Source organism: Pleurodeles waltl, chromosome 5, assembly GCF_031143425.1.
Source record: "Pleurodeles waltl isolate 20211129_DDA chromosome 5, aPleWal1.hap1.20221129, whole genome shotgun sequence".
Lineage (NCBI taxonomy): Eukaryota > Metazoa > Chordata > Amphibia > Caudata > Salamandridae > Pleurodeles > Pleurodeles waltl.
In genome coordinates this window covers 815,833,648-815,851,034 of record NC_090444.1, presented here as the reverse complement: position 1 = coordinate 815,851,034, position 17,387 = coordinate 815,833,648, and the positions used below count along the sequence as shown (strand labels likewise).

General features: G+C 45.0%; 1 protein-coding gene across 8 annotated transcripts in view; it reads right to left on the bottom strand.

The window, feature by feature from the left end:
- Positions 1 to 17,387, bottom strand: part of PTPRK (protein tyrosine phosphatase receptor type K) — a 1,183,996-nt gene that overhangs the window by 683,792 nt on the left and 482,817 nt on the right. For all 8 annotated transcript variants that reach the window (XM_069234833.1, XM_069234830.1, XM_069234832.1 and 5 more), the window contains exon 5: positions 7,537 to 7,652. In XM_069234833.1, the coding sequence (XP_069090934.1) occupies positions 7,537 to 7,652 (116 nt within the window). The remainder of the gene's footprint in view (positions 1 to 7,536; positions 7,653 to 17,387) is intronic.

The following is a 17,387-nucleotide window of genomic DNA, read 5'->3' as shown; positions in this document are numbered from 1 at the left end:
TGTGCCATTATGTTTATCTCCGGGCTTTACCCGAAATATCCTTTTGCCTATTATTTTTTTTGCTCTCATTTTTATTATTCTCTTATGATAATGTTGTTTTGTAGGACTGGGGGGGCTGGCGGGCGGGCGCTGGTGGCGGAGGGGAGACGTGGGTGGGCAGCGCGCACTAGACTAACAGCAGTCTCTGGACGCGTCACGGGATTGACCCAACTGTACAAAAAAATAGGTGTGCAACAACCTAACTTAACATGACAAAAAAGGAACCAACATATAATATAATGACGTGGAATGTTAAGGGTATGGCGGGCATAAGAAAGCGCAATAGGATACACGCGCACCTAAAGCGTCACAATATTCATATAGCCATTCTCCAAGAAACGCACATTACCCCTGTAGATATTCCCTGGTTGGAAAGAAAGTGGGGCGGGCAGGTCCACGGATCGGGAAATTCATCATACGCAAGAGGGGTTTTGATATGGATAGCCCCGGGGGTCCCGTACACTGTGCGGCGCGGCGTTTCTGACATAGAGGGCAGATACATACATTTAACAGGCCACTTAGATGGGGAACCAGTAACACTGAACGGACTGTACGTCCCGAACATCGGACAAAGTGAATTCCTACACAAAACAATCTCACACTTCTCAAACGACCTACCCTCTACATGTATCTGGGGCGGGGATATGAACTGCGTTCCACATATAGATACGGATAGATCACACCCCCCCATAGCAGCCTCCCAAGCAATCAAAAATTCGCAGATGCTGCGTCAATGGATGGTAGACCACCGTCTCATAGATACCTGGAGGCATATACACCCCCATGATCGCGAATACTCATACTACTCCCCAGTACACCTCCTCCACACTCGCATAGACCTTATCCTCATCTCCCAAGACATCACTCACAAGATCACTAGCGCTGATTACACCGCTAGGGTAATCTCAGATCACTCCCCTCTCATCGCTCATTTCAGATGGGGCAGCCCGCGCACATGCATCCCAACTTGGCGCCTCCAGTCCCGATTGCTACAAGACCCCCCTTTCCGAGATGAATTAGCCATACACATATCCTCTTACTTCATCCAAAACAAGGGGACAACGGGCTCTAGATCAACAGAATGGGACGCACATAAGGCAGTCATACGAGGAACATGCATCTCAGCAACAGTCGGCGCGCGTCAAACACTAGCACGTGAGCTTAGTAACTTAGAAAAGGAAGTACATTCTTTCGAGAAAGACTTCGCCAGGGGCGAGATTACACACACAGAACTAGCTGGAAAGCGCGCACAATGGCACGAAGCTGATAGACGACTAGGTCTGTTTGATCATCGACACTACATAGCTCGTAACCACGCAGAGGGTGACAGATCGGGTAAATTACTGTCATGGCTCATACACAATGGTGGCCGGAAATCCCCCATAGGAGCCATCCGATTAGAAACAGGACTAATAGTAAATGCACAGGCCGATATCAACCTAGCCTTTAAGGAGTATTACAGCACACTATACAAAGCTCCCGTCCCCCCACCCGAAACATCACTGAGCGAGTTTTTTACTGATATCGAGCTGAAACAACTAACGACCGCTCAGGTTGCAGACCTGGAAAGATCAATTGATATTAATGAGATACAGCAGGCCCTAAAACAATTGCCGCATGGCAAAGCACCAGGCAACGATGGACTGCCTATTGAATACTATAGCATGTTCCCGACTCAAACACTAACCCCATATCTAGAGATGCTGACGGAGGCGCTAGAGTGTGGACAACTACCAGACACATGCCGTGAAGCGCTAATAGCAGTGCTACCTAAGCCGGGGAGAGACCCATTGGATGTACGTTCATATAGACCACTATCACTACTGAACACAGACTGTAAGCTACTCGGTAAACTGCTAGCCAACCGTTTGCTCCCATGTATGCCGGACCTGATACACCACGACCAGGCTGGATTTATACCTGGCCGGAGCACATTTAGCAACATCCGAAACTTATTGCGCCTTATGGCGAACTCACGAACGGATGACTATGCTCAAGTGGCAGTATCACTGGACATAGAAAAAGCATTCGACACGCTGGGTTGGCCCTTCCTGATGGAGACGTTGCGCCGTATGGGCTTCGGTCGAACATTTATCAGATGGATAGAGGTACTCTACACTAACCCTTCTGCAAGAGTCAAAACGGGCGACACGATTTCGCAACCGTTTAAAATAGAGAGAGGAACCAGGCAGGGTTGCCCATTATCCCCGCTTTTATTCGCCCTCGCAATCGAACCCTTAGCAGCTCACCTACGAGCGGTAGCCCCTGCATGGGGCATCCGAGACGACCACACACACCGTATAGTGTCGCTATATGCAGACGATGCACTTATTTTCTTACGAGATCACCAAAAATCCCTACCTGAAGTGCTGAAGTTACTGCACAGGTTTGGCACGTTGGCCGGACTCAAGGTAAATTGGTCTAAGTCGTGCATATTCCCTATGTGTCCTGTCCCTGAAGCACACAGATTATCCTCCAACCCTGGCGAACTGAAATGGTGTTACACCACTTTCAAATACTTGGGTGTAAACATATATCACGACGCACGAGATCTCAGGGACGGCAACTTGGGGCAGGCGATTCGATCCATTAGAGGCTCCCTGCCCTTCTGGTGCTCACTCCCTCTATCACCATTGGGCAGAGTAGCCATAGCGAAGATGGTGATCCTGCCCCGATTGTTGTACTTCTTCATGGCCCTCCCACTGACTCTCCCAGCCTCTTTCTTTAAACCTCTGAATAGCCTATTAATAAATCTCATATGGGGCAACGGCAGACGGCGAGTGGCACTAACAAAATTACACCACCCACTAACAATGGGTGGAATGGGAGCGCCTAGATTCGAAATGTACTACGCAGCTTCCCAGTTACAATGGATCTCATCCTGGCTAAGCCGTCCAGACGGAGCTGAATCACAGATGATCCACTCGTCTTTGGGGAACAGGGGCTTAATACAATACTTGATGAATCGCGAATCCCCCAAACACCCACGCAACATACTACTGAAAATTGCGCACTGGATATGGGGCCACCATGTGATCATGAACAATAAAACACCACAATATTCCCCCAGGCTTCCATTTTTGGCCATCTCGAAAATAGCCAACATAGCAGCTAGAGTTGGCCTGAACAGTTGGTCAGAAAAGGGAATACGCACCATCGGCGACATCTATAGTGAAGGACGCCTCCTAACTTTCAATACACTAATTGATAAATATGAACTGGGGCGCGGAAGCTTTATAGCATATGGAGCTGTACGCCAGACACTAAGGTTTTGCTGGGGCAATGAAAACTCAGAACCAAATATCTCCCCTAGATTGCATGAGTTGCTAGGTAGCATAGAAGATTCAATAAATGTGTCAAGAGCATACATAATCTTAACTTCTTGCGCTGAAGATAAACAAGTACAATCAAAGAACAAGTGGGATGCAGTGCTAGCAGAGCCTCTACCACAACCCGCTTGGAATCAGGCGTTGACAATGACAAAAGAAGTATCACGCAACCCGCGTTTTCGCTATACCCAGTTTAATTATTTACATCAAACATATTTATCACCTCACCGAATAACCCGTATTTTCCCCCACTCAAAGCAAACATGCCCTAGATGCGCCACCCCCGAAGCCACCTTTTACCACATGACCTGGGAATGCCCCCCAATCCGGAAAGTATGGGAAGACATAATAGTACTGCTTGTTGATTGGACAGCTGTTGAAATGTCCCCCACCCCGGAGCTGTGTTTGCTGGGTGTAGGTCCAAGCCTTAAAAGACGGAAACAAACCCTAAGATGCATAGCGCTGGCACTGGTGTTGTACAGACGCCTCATAGCCATGCACTGGAAGTCACCAGTCGCGCCGAGCATTGAACAATGGCGATCGGAGCTGCGGCGTTGGGCCAGGGCCGAAGCCGACACGCTGCAGCTCCTATCAACAAAGGGTGTTCTGGTCAAAGGTCTTGACACCTGGAACTCTTTCGTAGCAATAATAGAAAGAAAAGATGACGAACGCCCGCCCTGAACGATCCCCCCAACGAACATTAAAATCTGCAATTTATAGTCCTAAATAGCTGTAACCCCCCAGTGATAGCGCGCAACCACCCTTCATCAGGCTCGAATCAGAATGTCAAATAGAGGAAGGCGGACAGGAGCTGGGGGAGACAACATGAAACCGTATAACCTAGCAGGCGGTAACCAACTAGCAATAACACCAGCACACAAAGGGACGCATGACCCAATGCTCGCGCGCGTGTCTTCCTTTCCTCCTCTGCCCCCGTTTCCTCCGTCTTGGGGGCCCCCCCCGGCCTTTATCTCCCCCCCACAGTATTTCCCCTCTTTCTCTTTCTTTCTTTTCTCTTTCTTTTCAATGCAACAGGATGCTTTAATATGATGTCCAGTCAGGACTATTCCCCCCCCTGCTCCAGCCCGTGGCAACACGTTCTCTCTGGCAGTGGCGCGGAAGTGGGCGAAGTACAGCATAGCCCAGTCATGGTACATAAGCCGTCTAGGGTGATGTGATGAACGAACCTGTTGCAAATGTTATTCTTATTGACAGCTTTCACTTGTGTAATTTTGTTGTGTGATAATAAATAATAAAAAAACATTTAAAAAAAAAAAAAAACTTTGGATTTGGCATAGAAGGAAACTGCACTGTCGAGAACAAGAAGGAAATGAGTCCGTAGAAATGGTGGATTGGAGTGAATGGGAACAGAAATATTTAGTGAAGGACAACGCATTGGCAGGACATGAAGGAGGTAGAAGAAATATATGTGGCAAATCTGCTAATTCCCAGTTCCCGCTTAATTGGGTGGGTAGCTGTTCTGCTGCCTTGGCCTTTCCAGGAACATGTTATACTGACAATCTAGAAATGAGAAATTACACTTACTTGAAAAGAAGTGGACATGGACTTGCACAAATTTTGGGGGATATATTTGATGCATTAATACCCTCAGTAGGATCGACTTAAACAATGTAAAGATTAGAAAGTTGTCAGCCTTGGAATTGGTAGATTAGCCACTAACACCTCATTGATCTTGACCATTTGTAGCAGTCCCTCTGAGGGGTGAAAGACTAGAAAACAACTGAGGCGCTGTCTTGATTGGGCCTTGAACAGGAGACTGTGTAATCTTTGGAGGGAATTGTACCCTTGTAACAGAGTACTCTTACTTCTTCCCATTGCATTGTTTACACACACATTCACCTGTTCACTCCACACCGTCTCTGACATGTTTTACAGTACTGAATACCTAAGACTGTATCAGACCATATTCTCTTACATGTGATGACACAATGGGGCAGAGAGAGAAAATGTATCCCTAGTTGGCATTTTCAGGTCCTGGCACTGTGCATCATAGTTAACAATCACACAATTAATGGGGCAATTGCTAGGAGGCCTTTAAGGTTTATATAATGGGGACCCGCATGAGTACATCCACTAGGGTCCTGTTAGACCTTGCATCCTTAGGGTGGTCTTACCCCCAAACGTTTTGCCTGTCACCTCCTGTTTTGTTGCTGCAGCTTTTTGCTGGCCTTCTGACTCTGACCACTTTACTACGCCTAACCAGAACTAAACATGGTAACTTTGGTGTATGCACAACTGGCATATTTAATTTACATGCATGTTTGTTGAAAAGTGGTATACCGTATACCCAGGGCCAGTAAATTAAATGCTACTAGTGGACTTGCAGTACTGATTGTGCCATGCACTTAAGTGGTCCTGTAAACATGTCTCAGGCCTGCCACTAAAGAGCCTGTGTGTGCAGTCTCACTGCCACCCTGCCTTGGAATTCAAAACCTCTTGCCAAGCCTAAAACTCCCTTTTTCTTGCATATACGTCACCCCTATGGTAGGCCCTAGGTAGCCCATAGGGCAGGGTGCCATGTAACCAAATGGGCAAGACATGTACTTTTTACGTGCCCTGGTAATGAAAAACTCCCAAAGTCATTTTTCATTACTACAAGGGCTGTCTCTCTCACAGGACAGCATTGGGAGTTCCTTAAAATACTTTAAAGCTGTAATTACTGATATGAGAGGAGCAGCTGAAGCATGTTTAGTATCCTTGGAATGGTCATGATAAATCCTCTTTAGTGGTAAAGTTGGATTTACCACTACTATTTTTGAAATGGCACTTTTAGAAAGCAGGCATTTCTCTTTCCTCACTGTCCTGTGTGGCTACAGTCTATCTCCAATATACGTCTGGTCTGGGCTAGGTGATAGTAACACTTCTGCATTTCCTTCAGACACCCACAATACAGGATACTCAACTGCATCTGCATTCAACTGCATACTGATGGGTCTTGCTGGGGAGGAGGTTGGGAAGGGCTCCGACTTACATCTCAAAGGGTAGTGGCCAGAGACCTCACAAAGAGGCTGATTACTGCTCCTCCCCCCTACCCCACCCCACTGAATCTGGAGCGAGGGCTGACGGGGGACCTATGCACTTCACAGAAACCATCTGAAGTCCTTCACCACATCAAAGGCACTTTTAGTGTAAGTACTGGGACTCTGACCTACTAAAATCAGTACACTTCTGGACTCAAGAAAACGTTGCTGTAGTAAAGACTGCTGTGTGCAAGGACTGCACTCTGCCAGGACTGACTCTTCCCAGGAACCGCTGTGCTGCCCTGTTGATCTCTGCCCTGCAACCCAAGCTCTACCAACCAGCCCCAGAGTGTCTCCAAAGGCTAGCTGAATTGCCTCTGGCTCTACTGCGGTTCTCAGGGACATCAAAGACCCCGTCCCATCAGGCATCGTAAAGTGAGCCCTAGGTCTGGTGCTATGAACTACTGTGTCAGCCAACTGCCACGGGACTGATCTCCTTATCTTTACCCCACAAGTCTGGTAGACCCGCTGGCCTGTAGCAAGGACCGACCTGCATGACACCTGGAGCACCAGCTGTTGAGCACCCAAGAGCGCTTCCAGGACTCGCGCTGATTAACACTGCAGTGCAGTACACACAGACTCAATCTCCTGCTGGAGCAATGGCTCCCCAGACACAAGCTGCAGCACTCCACTATGTGCATTCACGGACAACACCTAAACAAGTACGGGGGCTCAGGGTACTTTAAAGGGAACCACCATATGCCTTCGACCAGGGCCCCTGCACCCTGCACTAAGACTTTGTCAATGCTTTACTGACACTTACTGTTGCTCCCCATGGCATGAGCAAAGGTTACCTTGCTGCGCTGAGACTTTTTCCGAGCTAACACCTTGGCTGTTTTACATGTCTGGAGCGATCACCAGACTGTCTCCAAGGGAGACGCATTCACCTTGTTGGGTTCCCCACGTCGTGCCGAACCCCCCCAGCTTCTGCCAACTGCACAGTTTAATACCTTTAACTAGTGCATACCTGATAAATGGCAGGGTTTCAAGGCAGCAATCCACAGGTAGCGATGAACTATGTAAACAAGCGTAGCATTAAACACATGGAAAGCTTAGCTACTGTGATAAACTGAATGAACGTAAGGAGTGGATGTTTGTGCCCCTTTTATATCACAGATATGTCTTACCTGCAGCCACAATTTGTTATTCAAGGCATCTCTTCCTGTAGCAATGCACTGAAATGTGGCATTCTGTCCTGCATTTACTTCCACATCTCCCAACCTTAAGAAATGTGGAGACTTATCTGTAGACATAGAAAAAAATAACATTTACTACTTTAAAAAAAATAAAGCCTAGCCAACATAATTTTTTGTTTTAGACACTTCTAGAAAAGAAAGTTGAATCCAGCAAGAAAAAAAAAATCAACTTTTTCAGGCATCATAACAACACATTTCATCACTACTACTCTCATAACTGGACTGAAAACACACCTTTTATAGGATTTTTAACACACAGGTAATAACAGCATTAACTTTCACAGCAACAAATGACAAGGATACAAACCTTTTACAGTGAAACTCGGTTAAATTATTAACACTAGTAAATGAAAATAAAAGGTTTAAATACTGAACAAACAAGTTAGATACTTTTGGTAACGCTCTTTCTGGTACAGACCATTCACCTTTGAACATTCCTCCAGGCAGATGGGATCTGGAAAATCTTTAGTACCCCTGTACACCAGCAGGTGGCTCCGCATAGACGTATTCCCATGATAGAAGATGTGTGCAGTCCATGTATGCTTACAACAGTTGCTTTCTGACTCTTCCATGCCCACAGACACAGAGCCAAATCAAATTGGTCACGACAAGTGTGCACAAATAGAACTTGGGAACTTTTTATGTGTAAAAAAAAAAAGTCCAGTTTGCAGAACAGGGAGGATTGTAAAGAATCTGCAGTAAGATAGAGTCTCTTCTGACCACTAATTCCTCTCCTTTCGAAGACAGGAAACATTACCTCCCAGGTGATGGATCTGTAAACTGTCTCAAACCAAAATGTCTTGCAGAACCATAAGAACATCATGTCCATCACAACAGACCTGGCTCTCCATCCATTAGTGGTATGTGAATGCAAGGAGGGATGGTCACATGGCCACCTAGCAAATCTCCAAGACAGGTACTGCACGTGCCAACGTAGTGGTGGCAGCCCATATGCTGGCCGGAGACTGCTTCTAATCCAGTGTGTATCAGACCTTAATGCAGAGCATGATTCAGTGAGATAAGGTGCTCTTCTGCACTGCCTGGTCTTTCTTTGCTCCCGTAAAACAATAAAGAGGTGATGGTTCACATTGTGTTCTCTGGGATGAGTGATGTAGAAGCAGAGATCCCTAAGGTCAGCCTGACACACACTCTTTATTTTCAGGTCAGGCAGCCAGGTGCTAGACACAGGCTCCCGGCTGCCTGAGCTCAACTTTGAAAAGCTGAAGAAGTCACAGCCCTGTCAACTTGACTTCTTCAGTATACCAAAGGTGCCTCTAGGTCCTTCCCCCTCATGACGAGGGGTAACGTCACCGCTTGCTTCGGACCTGGATGTTTCAGTTAAGCCCTGAAGCACCGAGGGCCGAATATCAATCAGTGACACCTCACCACAGAGTGGGGTGTGGTCAGCAGCCTCACTGACCCCCCCCAACCCACTCTGTGACAAGTTGGGACTGCTGCATTCCCTCAGTTCCAACCCTCCTGGGACCTCCGAAGCAGAGCTGAAGGTGTGTGAGAGAGTTTTTTTTTTTTTTTTTTTTTAAATGAATGTTTGGTATGTGCATGTATGTTTGAATATTTGATCATGAGTATTGTCAATGGATGTTTGTGCACGCACATATGAATGTTTGAGTGTGCATGTGTGCCGGTGTGTCCCTCCCGCCCTCTTCTCTTCTAAAATTACCGGCCACCTGAGCTGGAGACAAATAAAACCCTATATGATCTGTGCACATCTGAATACTTGAGGTCTTCGAATATCTTCTCCCACCACAACACTCATATTACATTTCAGAAGGCATGTTAGGAACTTTCCGACCTTACATAAATAAGGCTTCCTTGATTAAATATTTTAATTTGCCAAAAGCAAAGGTCTTAGGCACAGTTGTGTGACATCCAATATTCAGGTGAATACCTTAGAGACCATTTAAAAGTACTGGTGCTTAACTAACAATGTCTCATTTCAAATTGTTTATGTACGTAAATTATCTTTCTGCACGGTAAACGTTGTAAGCAATGTAATTCAACAAGCTAGAACATTACTTCTTTTCCTGTTTAACCCATCTGTTCTGGTACAGGCCTAGCTTGCTGGCTGGCTTTGAAATTTTAATTTTGCATGGGTTAAAAGTGGAACTAGACCTCGCGAAACCAACTGGATGCCACTGCCTTCTCTTATGTTATAACTACAATAAACCACAAGAGGTTTCATGTGCAATCTCAAATGACTTCGCCATTGAAAATTTGCTCGAGCAACATGGCAGTGCATTGTTTTTTCTCCCGTGGCATTCCAGATGGGGAGTAAACATAAAAATCAGACTTGTTTCGCTTTCACCCCTTGTGTGCCTCGGACGAGGTGATCTCGTCCAAGGCGCCGGTTCCCTGGTGCCTTGGACGAGATCACCTCATCCTGCTATGGGCCCCCAGAGGGAGCGCCAGCGCCCCCCCCCCCCCGATGGCCAAGCATACCCCTCCCCTGGGCAGGGATGGGAGGGAAATCGCTTCCCCTTCCACGCCGCCCCCCCCCCCCCGGTGGCATCTGATGACGTCAGCGCGCTTTCGTGCGCTGACCTCATCAGAGGCCTTCCCTCCCAGAGACCAGGGAAGATTTTTTTTTTTTTTTAAATAAGTGGTTGGGGGTATGGCCATACCCCCACCCCAAATAAATGGGGCCAAAGTTGTTCTGCCCACCAGTGGGCAGTTTGGGCAATTACCCCTGATCCACACCCCGGAGGGGACAGAAAGTCTACTAGATGCCAGGGAATCAAAAAAATAAAAGAAAATAGTGGGGTGGTGGCTACTAACCAGTATGGGCCTGGTTATGCCCCCACCCGAACTGAAGGGGCTAACAGTCTTTCAGCTCTACCCAGCACACTAAAACATCTTATCCCATGGCAAGCAAGAGGACATTTGATTATTTTTGTTTTTTGTTTAACATTTGGGCCATGAGAGCTTGGTAACTCTCAAAATTGTCCCACTTGGAATGGTGAGGGCTGCAATTTTATTTATTTTTTTACTTTGGGACGCTGCCATGTAGACAAATCCACAAGACCTAGACACATCTGAAAACTAAACATCTAGTTGATTCCAGGGTGGTGTGCTTCACATGCATCCCACACCATTTCCTTACCCACAATGCCCTGCTAACATGCAACTTTGCTGGAAAGCACACATTTTTACCACATTTTTGTGATGGAACCTTCCGGAATCTGCAGTAATCCACAAAATTCCTACCACCCAGCACTGTCTCATCTGTACCGATAAAATTTCTGCTGCACTTGTCAGCCTAAACATTTTTTTTTTCAAACTGCCCTTTTGGACCTATTTGGTTCCCGTTGGGTGGGAGGAAATTTGTCCCGGCACAGTGATCCCACACAGAAATGTGGACAAATTTGATTTTTTTAAGCTAGATTTGTGGTGTGCTGAGGATTCTGGGTAAGAAAATATTGGGGGATCCACGCAAGTCACACCTCCCTTGACTCCCTCGGGTGTCTAGTTTTCAGTAATGTCTGGGTTTGGTAGGTTTCTCTAGATGGCTGCTGAGCCCAGGACCAAAAACACAGGTGCCACCCCCCCCCCCCCCAACAAAAACATGTAGTGTTCTATTTAATAATTTTGATATGTCCAGATAGTGTTTTGGGGCACTTCCTGTTGCGAGCACAAGGCCTACCCACACAAGTGAGGTACCATTTTTATCAGGAGACTTGGGGGAACGCTGGGTGGAAGGAAATATGTGGCTCCTCATATTCCAGAACTTTCTGTCACCAAAATGTGCTAAGAAGTTTCTTTTTTGCCACATGTTCAGGTTTGCAAAGGATTCTGGGTAACAGAACCTGGTGCGAGCTCGACAAGTCACCCCATTTTGGATTCCCCATGGCCTCTAGTTTTCAAAAATGCACAGGTTTGGTAGGGTTCCCTAGGTGGCGGCTGAGCTAGAGGCCTAAATCCACAGGTAGGCACTTTGCAAAAAACAGCTCTGTTTTCTTTGAGAAAATGTGATGTGTCCACTTTGTGTTTTGGGGCATTTCCTGTCGCGGGCACTAGGCCTACCCACACAAGTGAGGTACCATTTTTATCGGGAGACTTGGGGGAACATAGAATAGCAAAACAAGTGTTATTGCCCCTTGTCTTTCTCTACATTTTTTCCTTCCAAATATAAGAGAGTGTGTAAAAAAGACGGCTATTTGAGAAATGCCCTGTAATTCACATGCTAGTATGGGCACCTCAGAATTCAGAGATGTGCAAATAACCACTGCTCCTCAACACCTTATCTTGTGCCCATTTTGCAAATACAAAGGTTTTCTTGATACCTATTTTTCACTCTTTATATTTCAGTAAATGAATTGCTGTATACCCAGTATAGAATGAAAACCCACTGCAAGGTGCAGCTCATTTATTGGCTCTGGGTACCTAGGATTCTTGATGAACCTACAAGCCCTATATATATCCCTGCAACCAGAAGAGTCCAGCAGACGTAACGGTAAATTGCTTTAAAACATCTGACATTGCAGGAAAAGTTACAGAGTAAACTGTAGAGAAAAATTGCTGTTTTTTTCACCTCAATTTCAATATCTTTTTTATTTCAGTTGTTATTTTCTTAGGAAACCCTTGTTGGATCTACACAAATTACCCATTGCTGAATTCAGAATTGTGTCTACTTTTCAGAAATGTTTAGGTTTCTGGGATCCAGCATTGGTTTCACACCCATTTCTGTCACTGACTGGAAGGAGGCTGAAAGCACACAAAATCGTGAAAATGGGGTATGTCCCAGTAAAATGCTAAAATTGTGTTGAAAAATTGGGTTTTCTGATTCAAGTCTGCCTGTTCCTGAAAGCTGGTGATTTTAGTACTGCAAACCCTTTGTTGATGCCAATTTCAGGGAAACAAACACAAGCCTTCTTCTGCAGCCCTTTTTTCCATTTTTTTTTTTTTTTAAACAAAATGTTCACAGTATTTTGGCTAATTTCTTGGTCTCCTTTAGGGGAACCCACAAAGTCTGGGTACCTCTAGAATCCCTAGGATGCTGGAAAAAAAGGACGCAAATTTGGCATGGTTAGCTTATGTGGACAAAATGTTATGAGGGCCTAAGCGAGAACTATTCCAAATAGGCAAAAAAAGGCCTGGCACAGGATGGGGAAAAGGCCTGGCAGCGAAGGGGTTAATCGCAACAGTTCATCCCGAACAGTAGGCCACATCCCACATGAACAGGAAAAAATAAAGTGGAGACAAGTTTTAGCCAGCTCAGGCCTCATCAGTGAGGTGCAGTTTGGGGTCTTAAGACTCAGCCACAGGCTCACAGTTACCTGAATAATCCTGGTTTGCAACATTAAGACAAGTGTCCCTGGCATCCACCATATTCCACAGCGTGCCTAATAACCCTCGTATAATGTACACAACCCTGGGCCTCATTTAGGGGTCGCAGCTCTAACCCCTAGCTTGCTCCTGGTGAGCCTTGGCAGTGCCTTTTCGACCACTGGCCTCTGTAATGGGAAAGGCAATCCCAAACACATAAGGAAAAACTAATTACAATATTTGTTGAAAATGGTTACACTGATTTTCCATTATGAATATTTTTTGGAAATACTAGCATGCATCTACACATTTAACTAAATGATGCTTCAAAGAAATAGTACCTACAATTCCACACTAATTAAGCAAAACATGTTTTTCCTACTTGCATTTTCTTCTCAACATTTTATTTTGAAAGCAAAGAATAATCAATCTTGCTTACAAGCTTCTGCAAACATTTGCATCTAATCAGAAAGCATTGTGGGAGCATTATACATAGCTGCATACTGTTAAACTTTCAAAGGTGTACAGCCTTTTACTGGAACCACTGGCAGTATTTCAGTGTGGCCTTACAACATATCATAAGAGCACTCGCACTAATAATAAAGGCTCAGCATTAACTACAAATACAAGTTCAAATAGCTTTAACCTATGGACACAAACATTACCTCACCTGCAGACAGTTTCCTTCCCTGTAAACTGGCAGCCAAAGGGTGTGTGCTGTGCAGGATAGGACTCTTGTGCCAAAGACAAAATACACATAAAAACTTTTGCTTCCATGGTCTGGATCAATTAGGTTAGTGACATATCCATTTACCACCGAAAATGTGTGTTTGCATGATAAGGACAGTGGGAAGTTTAATGGGCAATAGGGTTTTAGCACAATAGTGACAATAAAATTGCAAAAGGCACGCAAAGGCTTGTGTGAATGTCACCTAAAAAAAGATAGTGGCAGCTGCACGGATACAAATGTGGCACAATGTGCATTCAATATTTTATTCGCACTTTTTACCACTAGAAACCTAAATCCAGAAGCAATACCATTTGGATGCATTACTACTGCATCTACCCACTACTACAGGATTTTGGGCCTGATGTACCAACAGAGATCTCAAATGGTGAGTTCAAATTGTGCACTGAATTTTAGTGACCTGTCTGTAATTTGACGATGTGACCTATGTCTTAATGTGTAGTATCACAAAATGTCCAAACACAGAATGATTTGCATAATGAACATTAAGCAGGTCGTGATTTGCCCTATGTGATTGGCTGGCATTGTGGCTTGCTAATATTGTTCTTGAAAATGTGGCTTTTTCCGTAGGGGCACGATGCTGCTCCCAGGGTAAGTAACACAAATAAAAGAACAAAAGATAAAAATTATAATTGTCAGGGGTGTCAGCCCTTCTGACATACAAGCCGACCTCCTGTTGGGCCCCGATTTGTTTTGAGGATATGCTTTTTCCCTGGGGGGAGCGACCACACCCCAGGAGGAGAAAACACACATTTCCACAAACAAATGTGGGTGGGGGTCAGCCCTAAATACATGGGTCAATACTCTTAGGGATTATTTATTTTTTAAATGTGTGTTTCCCCTGATGTGGGAGATTATGCCCTTCCCTAGCTACAGGAACGCCTCAAACCAAGGTCAACAGGAAGCCTCACCAGGGGACTCCCACTGATCTTGGTTTAATACTTTCTGTCTTGGGCACTAGAACCATCCACAGAAGTGGGGCAGCGTTTTTATAGAGGGGTAATGCTGGGTGGAATTTTGTAGATTCCTGTGGATTCTGGAAGTTTCCATCACAGAAAAGTAAGGAAAAAGCATCATTTTGTGCAATGTTTGAGGTTTTCAGAGCATTATGCGTAAGAAAACACTGATGTCCAGGCAAGGCAAACAACCCTGGACTCCCCTGGTTGTCGAATTTTAAAAAAAAGTCTGTGGTTTGTAGGTATGCATGGGTAGCACCACAGCACAGCCCCAAATACAGCTGCTACCCCCATTTCTTATCTCTCAAAGTAGGACTTCAGTGTCTTTTCTGCCATGTCCTCTTAGCCCACCCAAACAAACAGGGTACTCTTATCGGGAGACATGTGGGAACTCAGGGTGGTATGAAATTCGTGGCTCCCCGAAGATTCCAGAACTTTCTCTCACAGAAATTTGTGGCTAAACAGAGCTCTTCAATGTGTCAACAAAATTAGATGAGGTTCCAAGGGTGGGATCAAGATACTCTTTGTGGTCCCAATCAGTAGAAGGATGCTGCTGATGTATTTTAACACCAATGATTTAAGGGGTCTCCTCAGGACAGGAACATACTGTGCTATATTCTTAGTACTTAAAGGGGGAATGTTCCTCTAAACTTGCACATAAACATTTACAGAGCCTCAGTTCCATACAATTAGGAGGACCAAGGCATGAGATGCCAGGCTGCATGCAGGTGACGTTTATCTAATATGCGGCAACTGATCACTGTGCTTTGTTTTAGTCAGATTATTCAGTCCTGTGCTCTTGCATCACCTGCCTGTGCGGCTGTAGGTAATGCTAGTTTGTTTTAATGGGATAACAGGAGTTAGCTTAGCCTTTGGCTTGCAGACTTGTGCCCCCGACACCTAGTGACTTTTAACCTTCTTAGCTTGCTCTGTCTTAGCCCATTTAATTATTTAATTCACCTAAGATGGCTGCCTTGTTTATAGTTAGGCCACTTGTTATGCTTTGCATTATCAGTGCCACTGCGCTAAGGCGTCAAGATCAAGTGACAAAAACAAACAAACAGTAGGTGTTCACACTTCGGGATTTTCCCTCTCTATACTTTCGAGGGAATGTTTATAATAATTGCCGTCCCAAGCATGTCTGTTATTTATTGTTTGGGAACACACCTACATCAGGAGTCCTGGTAAATCTGTATAAATATATTGCACTTTAGACAGATAATCAGAGGGATTTCAACCAGAGGGCATCACCATCGCTGATATTGATGCTGCACGTCGTCTTGACACTGACCCAGTCTTCGTGTCCCTGCGGAGTCTGAGATAGAGACCTCATTCCAAGGTAATGAGGGTTGGGGGCTCCTCTCATGGACATGGCATTGGCAGATTAGATTTAACAAACCCAGCTCTCCTTTAGGTAGGAGGTTACGCCTATTATGTTAGGGTATTTGGGCATATTACACCTCTTATGTCTTTTACATACTACTGCAAGATGGTGGGGGTCTTTGTAATAATGACTCTTGTCTTCACAATTCGATTTCTTGCACTATTCATTATCCTAATCATTGCAGCCCATGCAACATATCACAAGAATGCAGTTGTGTTAAATAAAACCTATTGAAACTTTACTGCATCTTCGTTATTGCCTGTGTTTGGTTGAGACATGATGTATCTGTGAGAAAGGGGTAATCCCTGTTTAATCACAACACTCCCTGAGATGTCTTGCTCTCGAGTGCATGCGTAAAGGCTGCCACAAATCACCTTTTGCTATTGTGTTTTTGGTGAGGTGCTGCTAGTGAGCTGGTAAGTTTGGGACGACAGTTGCGACTTGTTGTAGGATAGGCATAGTTGCCTACAAACAAAAGTACTGTCATCCTTAAACCAGCAGTCTTGCCTAGAGCAAGAGTCCAATCTATGACACGGCCATGGAGGGAGAAATCCTTACATTTGTTCGCTGTGCCAGTTGAAAAAGTCATGAGTACCTGCCTTCAGCTACCATTTTATCTTTTATTAGTGGAGAGCATCGCTTTCTCACACCTTGACCACGCAGTTCTGTTTTGCAAGAGCACAGAATAGTCTGATCGCAAAAAAGCACATTGACCAGTCGGTGTATTACAAAGCATAAAGGCACCCTGCACTTGCCAAGACAACCTCACACTTAGTTCCATCTTAAACCCACTGAACTGAGGCTCTGTGAAGCTCCTGGTACAAGGGATACATGCAAAATATGATGAAATATCCCCTTTTATGTTCTAAAATATAGCACATTAAGTCACGTGTCCTAGGGAGACTCCTTAAATTCCAGAGGCTGAATCATTTTGACACCATCCTGCACAGGATTAGGGTGCTACAGATTACCCACCCATGTCTTCGCCACACCTGCCAAGTGAATAACAGTGGGCTCACAGAACTCCTGATCATTACCGGGATGAAAACACAGCCTTTTCTGGGCACTCTTTGAAGAGGTCTGTATAGCAACAAATTGCTTTGGACTGTGGTCACCATCTGAGCCTGGATCATTCAGTACTTTAAGTAAGAAATAGTTGTTATTGGCCCAATACCCAATCCTTGTGTTTCTCCCACTTTCATTGGAACACAGTCATTCCCTCAGGTGACAGTCTCTCAGATTCTCTTCTTGTGTCACCATTTATAATAAAGAATGTAAGTTTTATATAATTCTCTCAGGAACTGCAAAAAAAATTAATGGTTTGTCAAAAGTATGTTGATTGTAATGTCTGTATGCTTCTAAGCACAATTCAGTAAAATCACGTATTCAGTATGTGCATGGCTAACTGTTT